The sequence below is a fragment of the Sceloporus undulatus genome, chromosome 3 (genome assembly GCF_019175285.1).
Source record: "Sceloporus undulatus isolate JIND9_A2432 ecotype Alabama chromosome 3, SceUnd_v1.1, whole genome shotgun sequence".
Classification (NCBI taxonomy): Eukaryota; Metazoa; Chordata; class Lepidosauria; order Squamata; family Phrynosomatidae; genus Sceloporus; species Sceloporus undulatus.
Genome location: NC_056524.1, coordinates 246,768,727 through 246,778,735, shown reverse-complemented (window position 1 = coordinate 246,778,735; position 10,009 = coordinate 246,768,727). Strand labels below are relative to the sequence as shown.

Sequence of the window (10,009 nt, the reverse complement as noted above, 5' to 3'; positions counted from 1 at the left end):
AACCTTGGGCTTTATAAATATGTTGGACAGCTACTCCTATGTTCTAATGGTGAGCAGAGCCAATGCTGATGGAGTTAGTCACAACATCTGGGAGGGGGCACATGTTCTCCATATTTATCCTACTGTGTAATTAGGATTACATTACAAATTGTGTATTCATTATCCAAAATGCTTAAGGTCACACATATTTAGATCTTTTCAGATTTTGGAATATTTGCATGTGTATATAATGAAATATCTTAGAGATAGGACCCAAGTCTAAAAATGAAATTCATTAATGTTTCATATACATCTTATAAAGACAGTCTTAAACTAATTTATAAACTTTTTTTTAAATTTTGTGCATAAAATAAAGTTTGTGTCCACTGAACTATTAGAAAGCAAAAGTGTCACTATCCCACCCACCCATGAGGAAAATTTTGGATTTTGAGTGGATTTCAGATTTTGGAATTCCAGATAAGGAAAAATAAACCTGTATTCCAGCAGAGCAATAACAAACATTAATTACAATGCTGAATCAGAAATATAGTACTAAAATAATAGAAGGTAATAGTTCTTCTCTCTTTTGCGCTGTTCAGGCTACACTAGGAGTACTGTCTCCATTCCTCAATGCTATAGTATAAAAGAAGAACACTGAAAAACTGGAATGTGTCCAGAGAAATCTTACCAGAATGATGAGTGGTCTGTAAACCATCTCCTATGAGGAACAGTTGAAAGTGCTGAATATATTTAGCCTGGAGAAAAGAATATTATAAGGAAATATTCAATTATTCACTGAAAGTCTGAGAAGTTGGAGCAGACTCTATTACTTTAGAGAACAGGAACAAAGCCGGTGGTAGAAATTGCAGAGAAATAGTGTTGTAGTTAAAGATTAGAACGGTAACAGCTGTTTAAATAATAGACCATATTGCCTCAGGATGTACTGGGTTGATATTGAAACTGCACAGCCATTTATCAAGGATGCTAGAGTCCAGCCAAGGTAAGGATGTCATATATATTGACCCCTACAGGTAGGTCATGCCTCAGCCTATCTCCACTGCACCCCTACCTTTGGACTTTTCATTTTAAATAGGTGTATATTGTTGTGTTTTTACTTGAATCACTGCCATAACTCCATGTTTTTACCTAAATCAATCCCATAGCTTTAGCTCCTTTATTTAATGAGGGAGGAGAACTGAGTTGCAGTGGAGGGAGGCAATAGCATAGTATAGACGTTGAACTAGGACTTCAGAAGACTAAGGTTGGAATCCTGCTCAGCCATGGAAACCCACTGAGTGACCTTAGGCAGGCCAACACTCTCTCAGCTTCAGAGGAAGGAAATGGTAAACTTCTCCTCTGAACATATAGCTGCCTGGCTCACAGTTCTGCTGCCACAGTAATGCACTTTGCCATTCATTTTAAGCAAGGATACTTCAAGAGTTTTAAGACAGAACAAATCTGTTCGTGATATGAACTGACCCGATGCACACATCCCAAGCCAATGTGTAGATCAAAATGTGGTTATGTGCTGGATTTCACATTTCCCTGAGGTGGAAAGTTCTTGGATCAATAAACAAACAAACAAAATAATTTTAAAATGTCATATTTTAAGACAAGATATGTATTTTTAGAAATGGAAATTTTAAGAGAAAATACATTTTCAAGTGAGCATTTTAACTAAATATAAAATTTCATGCAGGGTTTTAAAAATTCATAGGTTGATGTGGAAATCTACGCAACAATCTTATGGGTGAAATATGGAATGCTGATGTGGGCTAGAAAAGACTGATTTCATCCTTAAGCTGAACAGTTTTTCAATTTCCTGAGAATGTCCAGTTCATGCTAGGAACAGCTATTCTCACATCTCCCACATTGTCTTGTAATGAATAAGTGAGCAATGGAAAATTGAAAGTTTTATTTGAAAATACCACTTTATTCAATTGTGGGGTTTCTTCCCCCTCTCTGAAAGCTAGAAGTCATTACTTTAACTTCAGGACCCATCTGCTTTGTAACTCTTTACTGCTCTTAGAGTCAATTCCCTTGAGTCTTCTGGGTCTTCTTTGGGTAATTAAATTTAGTGAAACACCAGACTTCCACAAGTAAGAGGCACATCCAGTTTGCAGCAAAGCGGCAGCAATGACTACCCCCACTTGCATGGCAAGTCAAGTATTCTGATACTGTGACACTTCGAAATAGATGCATTGATCAGAAAAACATGCAAAGAACTGGATAGTGTGTATTAATTCTGCAAGAGAGCATTACTTTATCAGGCTGGACATTAAGGACTCAAAGCCTTTTCAAGAAGAAACACACATATACTGGAGAAAAAATGATTATTTAGCAGAAGATCACTTTCACGTTGATAACCGCTTGGAGTGTCACTTGATTGCTGTCACACATTTCAAGAACTGCAGGGGGCCCCTAAAGGAAGTTTCCATTACACGTTTATTCAGCCAGAGCAAACACCAAGATGTTTTGAGCACGGAGGCAGTAAACAGGTCCCTACCATAGCCTACAGTGATCAATAACAATGTTTCAGTGCAATGCAGATCCATGCCATCAATAAGGTGGCAAGAAGGAACCACTGCTATTTTTCCCAAGAAATTGTTTCAGTGCAAAAAGGAGATAAGTAGTACAACAGAGCCTTTTGTGGGTCATTGTGCAGCCTTACTCCTCGTGGAGCAGTGGAAAATCTTCAGCAATATAATCAGGAGTCAGCCGAGGAGGAGAAGGGATCCAGAAATAGTTTGGAAGAAAGTGCTGTCTTATGTCTGGAAGGAGGACACAGCAACCACGCTTGCTTTAACTGTACAAACCCAGTCATTCTTGTTCAGAAATGAGTCCAAGAGTACACTAAGTTACAAACCAGATTTCAGCACAAACTTGTCCAGTTCAGGTTGAATCCCGATTTCCTGATTTATCTTCCAAATGATCAGGTGCACCTGTCTTGTCTGGATTAAGCACGACACACTCTCAACCATAAAAGAATAGCTTCTAAGCCATCCCATGTGATTTAAGAAAGGTTGTAAGTATATTGAGATAGGCATCAAACAATTCTGGCACAATCCAGCCAGACTCAAATCATTGTCATGGTCTAGTTTTACACATTCAGGAAACTCAAGATTCAAGATACCACTGGACTGTATTGCAGTGGGCTGTATGGATTTCCCTGATTGGCTATTCCCTCATCTTAAAAAAAAAAATCCATGTGTATTTGAGATGAATATAGTAAAGAAAAAGATCCACCCTGGCCTCCTGGCATGCCAATTTTAAGTGTGCATTGTTGTATCATTGATTTTAACTAGAGAGCACTCAGACTTGCAAATTCTCAGTTGTATCTAATGGTGGTGTTGCTATTGTAAAACGTGCTTTTGCTTGTACTAGTTGAGGCACTCATCTTCTGTCAATTTCTCCAACCCATTTAAGCCTTCTGTTCCAAATCATCTTCTGCTTCAGCCAGAGTTCAAAAGTAATATATAGCGAGAACTTCCGGGGTGGAACGGCAGCCCGACGGACGCGTTTGTCAGAGGCTCTGACGAAGCGTTCTCTCCGCCGGGGCTTCTTCGGCCGCTGAGTCAAACGCGGGACGGAGAAAACCCCAAATACGGTAATATTTGGGCGAAGAACCACGGCTACCCCCCCCTTATCCCCCCAGGTCGGAAGTCCTGGGGAACTGAGGGGTGAGAGAGGGTTACGAAGGGTCGGTCCCGGCGAGAGACGAGCCACAAGCGGCTCTTAGAGTTTGCCCCCACCTTTTTTTTTAACTCAAGAGACAGTTAAATGGAGAGTCAAAATAACTAATATTGTTTATATCTCCTCAAAATGAATATATCTTAACTATACCCTTCTCAACGAAGAGGAAAGGAACTTACCCAAGTTCAATAAACAAGTAAACATTGAATTAAAGGAAAGGAAGGAAGCTACCTTTGAAGTGGGGAGAGGCTTGGAAGCGGGGAGTAGCTGTTTCTCTCCCCTCCTTCCTTCCTAGTTAAAAGTCAGAAAGCAGAAAGCAGAAAGCAGACGTTCTTCCTTTACTTACTTATTACATTAACATTCCTATCTTCCCTTCAAGAAGAAGAAAATGATTCTGTCCAACCTGCTCCTGAGTCATGGTCCTTAATCTACGGTATTTGGGAAATTAAATTTGCAGTGGGAGCAAAGTGAGGAAATAACTTTAAAGACGTCCTCCCCCTTTGTTGTTTACTTTTATTTTGAAATACTGCTGGGAATTTCGCTGGAACTACCCTGGAGTCTACATAAAACTCTTATCTCTTTCCCCACGGAGAAGAACTCATATTAAAGTAGAAAAGAAAAGCAATATAGACTAAGAAACTTGCAACTATATTGGCTCCAGCTGCGGTTTGTTTCAAATAGAGACTCTGAAAGAGACTTAAACGGAGTATTTGCACTGCTGCCTCTCTTAGCCTGGGAAGGCTGCAAGAAAGACTAGGTAGGGAATAGAAAAGGACTGGGAGAAAGTGAGTGAAGGCTTTTAAAACAAAATAGCAAGCCAAGGAAAACAAAATAGCAAGCTAAGGAAAAAGAAGACTTCGGTTTGAATCGGATGAAGGGCTTTCTCGGAAGGGCAGGCTGATCAGAGACGCGGGTGAGGCTGCCCTCTACTGGATATCTTAAAAATTGCAGAGGCAGAAATCATCTTTGCTGTAGAAGCAAACGTGAGGCAGGAAAATAAAAGGAGTCAAAAGGAGAGGAGATCCGAGGGGGAAAAAAAAAAAAAGAAGAAGGAACAGAGGAAAAGTTTTGATTTCTGTGTACCTCATCAGTGGGGAGAGAAAACCTATTGGAATAGAAAGTAGGAAAGATCCAAACAAGCTGAATTACTTCGAGGCAACACTGCCCTAGGAGAATAGATACAGTAACAGTGAAAATAGCACTTAAGGCAACCTGAGAAAGAAACAAAATAACGGAGTAACAATATAGATAAACTGAAACTGTTGCAAAGGGGGGTTGTGAACATTGGAGACAAGAAGGCTATACAGTAAAAGCCTGACAGGGAATTACAAGAATAACTATACAGTATTAACCACACTAAGAGTAAAACAAAAAGGAAAGTACCTAAGGGATAAATAATACAATAAATCATAAATAATAACTAGGTGAAATCTGTGCAGTGCGAAAAGATAATGTATACAAGGAAAGCAAAAACAGAAGCCAGCCAACAAAGAAGACCATCATTTGGAACAAATCCCGGATCAACAGAACAGATGCAACTCTTAGAAGAATTAAAAAAATCTTTATTATGAAATGAAAGAAGATATGAAGGCGATGAAGAGAGATATGAATGCTATGAGGAAAGAAATTAAACAAGAGATTCGTCAGGAGATAAGGGCTGAACTGAAAGATATCAAAGACACATTAGGCAGAGCAACAGAAGATATTACAAAAATGGGAAAAAATATGGAAAAAATTGAGAGTAAAACAGAAAAAATAAACAAAAAAGTTCTTGAAATGGAAAAAAACTACGAACGTGATCTTGATGAAAGAGCGCTACAAGATCAAAAGCAACGTGAACAGTGCATCAAGATCAGAGGTTTAAAAGAGAAAGATAACGAAGATTTATATGAATACCTCACACCGATTTTGGCTGAATATGTAGGAGCAGAGAAAGAACATTTTGAACAAGAAATAAGTAAAATGTTCCGCCTTAACTCTAAGATAGCGAAACAAAAAGGACTGTCTAGGGACGTGATCGTTTATTTCACAAGGAAAAAAATTAGAGATGAAATCATTCAACTAAATTACGAACAACATCTTGAAGTAGAAGGGGAAGAGCTAATTCTATTAAAAGATATCCCTTTGAGGATCTTAAAAAAACGTAATGAGTACAAACCCCTAGCGATGCTGCTCAGGAAGAACAATATTCCATATAGATGGGATAGGCTGGAAGGGCTGATTTTCAAATATAAAACGGACTTACTTAGAATAAACTCAATTCTAAAATTAAAAGACTTCATGAAAAAACATAAGAGAGACCTGGAGAAATCGTCGAATACAGAGGAGAAAAAAGACAAAGATAACAACATAGGTGAACCTTCGGACTCAGAATCTGAACAGGAACAAGAAAGAGATGAGAATAAAGGAAAAGAGGAAAAAGCAAATAGTGAAGAGGAGGAAGAGACAGCAGAGGTGAATTGAGATAAGGTAAGAGATATAGCTTATTAACTATATACACAACTATGCATAACCTAAAAATACTCTCGTGGAACGTAAGGGGCATGAACTCCCCTCAGAAACGGAAAAAAGTAAATCACTATTTGAATAAAATTAAAGCTAACGTAATATGCTTTCAAGAAGTCCATATTAGAGAAAAAGATTTAAGACTATTGAAAAATAAAAAATTAGGTCAAGAATTCACTTCAGTTAACATTAAGAAAAAGAATGGAGTAGTCATATATGTTAATCATAAATATAAAGCCAAAGAACTATTTAGGGACAATGAAGGCCGTTATGTCGGGGTAGAGGTTATGTTCCCAGGTGGTAAATATCTTATTGTTGGAATTTACGCCCCCCTGGATCAGAAAGAAATATTTTATAATAAATTGAGTGACGAATTGAGTAAAGCGAGTCTTGGAAAAGTTATGATAATTGGAGACTGGAATGGTGTAGTAAATCCCGAATTGGATAGGAAATCAGATAAGGCAATCAAAAGGACACAAGGGAAACTACCCAAGTCTTTTGAAAACCTGCTAGAGGAACATGCACTTTATGATATCTGGAGATATAAATATAATGATTCGAGAGACTATACTTTCTTTTCGGAACGCCACAAGTCATTTTCTAGAATTGATATGATGTTCGCAACTAAGGGGATCTGCAAGGAGACAATAAAGATAGATTCAGAACCGAGAACAATCTCCGATCACAGCCCTATGATTGCAACATTAAGATTAGAGAAGCAGGAATATTCTTGGAAATTAAATCTTGCCTTACTGCATAATGAGGACATCTTAAAGAGAGCTAGACAAACGCTGAAACTATTCTTTAAAGAGAACCAAAAGGATGATATTGAGATGACGACCGTATGGGAAACCTCTAAAGCATATATGCGGGGTTTCTTCATCCAGCAAAATCACATTCTACAAAGAATAAAGAGAGAGAAACTACGCTGTCTATATGACAATCTTCAGAAAAAGGAGAAAGAACTTGAAAAGAAACCTTCAGAAAAAACAATCTTTAAAGAAATTAAAACATTAAAAAAACAAATAGAAATAATTGAAAATGAAGAGATTCAAAATAAAATAAAGGACATGAAGCAAGTCCACTTTGAGCAAGCAAATAAACCTGGACGTTGGTTGGCATACAGGCTAAAGAAACAAAGAGAAAGAAATATAATTGCAGAAATCGTGACAAAAGACAAGAGAAGGATAACGGATCAAAGTGGAATAAGAAAAGAATTTCAGAAATTTTATACAAACTTATATAAAGACAGCCTGACAAAGAAAGAAAATATTATAAGTTTCTTAGACAATATTAATCTATTAAAATTTAAAGATCATCAGAAGGACACTTTAAATGCTCCAATAACAATGGCTGAGATAGTGGAGGCAATCAGAAACGGGAAGAAGTCCAAAACCCCCGGACCTGACGGCATACCTATAGAGTATTATCAGAAATTGGAAGATGAGCTGTCAATACCTCTAAAAGATACTCTAAATGCAATTGGATTAGAAAAATACCCTGCAACATGGCAACAAGCTAACATTACACTTATCCTGAAAGAAAACAAAAATCCTGAAGATGTAAATAGCTACAGACCCATCTCACTCCTTAATGTGGATTATAAAATCTTCTCCACAATACTCGCAGAAAGAATGAAGAAAGTGCTTATGGAATGGATAGGGAAAGAACAAGCTGGCTTTCTCCCAAATAGACACATTAAAGACAACACTCGCATCGTCATAAATACACTTGAATACTATGAAAAACATAACGAAAAAGAAATGGCTTTACTTTTTGTGGACTTTGAGAAAGCCTTTGATAATGTGTCTTGGGAGATGATTTTTGCCATGTTAGAGAAAGTGGAGGCCGGGTTTCAATTTCAGAGATGGATCCATGAAATATATAACAAGCAGATGGCAAGGTTAATAATAAACAATGGTAAATCGGAAGAATTCAAAATTAAGAGGGGAACCCGTCAGGGGTGCCCTCTCTCTCCACTTTTATTTATCTTTGTTTTAGAAGCCTTAAACCATCTGATCCGAAATGAAAGAAGAATCCAAGGAATGAAGGTCAAGAATTACGAATACAAAATGAGACTTTTCGCTGACGACATTGTATATATTTTAGAAAATCCTTTATGTAGTCTGAACTACTTGACTAATATACTTAAAAATTTTGAAGAGATCTCTGGTCTCAAGGTAAACAAGGAGAAAACCAATATGCTAGTTAAAAATATGAAGGAAGAAAATATGAAACAGTTAGAACGGGACTCAGGATTTAAAATAGAAAAAAAGATCAGATATCTGGGCATTATTCTGACAAATAGGAACATAGATTTATTTCAAAATAACTACATCCCAACATGGAAAGAGATACGAAAAGATTTAGACAGATGGGGAAATATTCCATTATCATGGATGGGTAGAATCTCGGTGATTCAAATGTTAGTCTTGCCTAAAATTCTTTATTTATTCCAGACAACCCCAATCTTACATTCCTTTAGACCTTTAGACACATGGCAAAACAATATAATGAAATATATCTGGAATAAGAAAAAGGCCAGAATTAACAAAAAAGTAATGTGTGATGATAGAGCAAGAGGAGGCCTGGGTGTTCCTGATATAAAAATCTACTACTTCTCAGCAGCTCTTTGGTGGATATCTGATTGGATATTACTGGAAAATGATCATCTATTAGCATTAGAAGGGGAAAATCTAAGATTTGGTTTCCATGCTTATTTATTTTATAATAAAGACAAAATTCACAAAGAATGTAAACATCATGTAATTATAAAAGCACTACTGAAAGTGTGGGAGAAATGGAAACCTAGATTAGCAAACCAAATAGTGCAGCACTGCTCCCCACACGAGGCGTTCTTCAGTAGGGAAGGCATTCCAAAAGGGAAATGGCTAAGATACCTAGATTTAACCATAGAAGCTCAAGATAAAATAGACTTTAAAAACCAAGAGCAACTATATGAATCAGGTATAGAATGCCATTGGTATCTCTACTTGCAATTGAGACAGAGATGGAAACTAGACATGATAGAGCCTGGATTAAAAAGAGTAATTATGGATTGGGAAATAATAATGGTAAAAGGGCAGAAAAAAAAATTGGCTAAATTGTACAAAATGATCCTCAGTTGGAACACTGAGGAGGAAATTATACGACACTGCATGATAAAGTGGGCTCAAAATGTGGGACATAGTATACCATACGAAAAATGGGAGAAAATTTGGAAATTAAATCTGAAGCACACAATATGTCAGGATCTTAAAGAAAATACTTATAAAATGATTTATAGATGGCATCTCTCGCCAAACAGAATTGCGTTAATCTATAAAACTAGTAATCCATTATGTTGGAAGTGCCAAAAGACTATTGGTACTTATTATCATATGTGGTGGACATGCGAACTTGCCAAATCCTTCTGGCAAAAAGTATATGACATCATTTCCAGGGAATTAGAAATTCAAATACCTTGCACACCAGAAGTTTGTTTGTTAGGTATCTTTGAGGATAAAGTTGGAAAAAAATTTGGTAAACTTTTATTTTATCTATTCACTTGTGCTAGAATTGTTTACGCAAGGTTTTGGAAATCGAATCAAATCCCCTCCATGGATAAGTGGCTGATGAAAGTCCTAGAGACGGCAGAGATGGACAAGATCTACTGTGGATCAAGAGGGGAAAAAAATGATGTAGAAAGAAAAGGCATTTGGCAACCTTTATATACATACTTGAAAAGAAGATGGAACAATTTTATGCTGACATAAAGCAATGTTGTTACGCTGACGTGCTCAACCTTTCCTAGCAGTTTAGACTAGTTCACTTTACGTGGGGGGGGGGGGGG

General features: G+C 37.1%; 1 protein-coding gene across 1 annotated transcript; it reads left to right on the top strand.

Moving 5' to 3' along the window:
• The first annotated feature begins 5,231 nt into the window (after nucleotides 1-5,231).
• On the top strand, nucleotides 5,232-9,835 carry LOC121924884 (uncharacterized protein PF11_0207-like). Its single transcript, XM_042456408.1, has 2 exons — nucleotides 5,232-6,141; nucleotides 9,734-9,835. Exon 1 carries the CDS (start codon nucleotides 5,245-5,247, stop codon nucleotides 6,133-6,135), a length of 891 nt encoding a protein of 296 aa, XP_042312342.1. The 5' UTR covers nucleotides 5,232-5,244; the 3' UTR covers nucleotides 6,136-6,141; nucleotides 9,734-9,835.
• Nucleotides 9,836-10,009: the final 174 nt, after the last annotated feature.

Coding starts and splice junctions, on each gene's coding strand:
- LOC121924884 (XM_042456408.1), top strand. CDS start 5,245: ATGAAAGAAGATATGAAGGCGATGAAGAGAGATATGAATGCTATGAGG.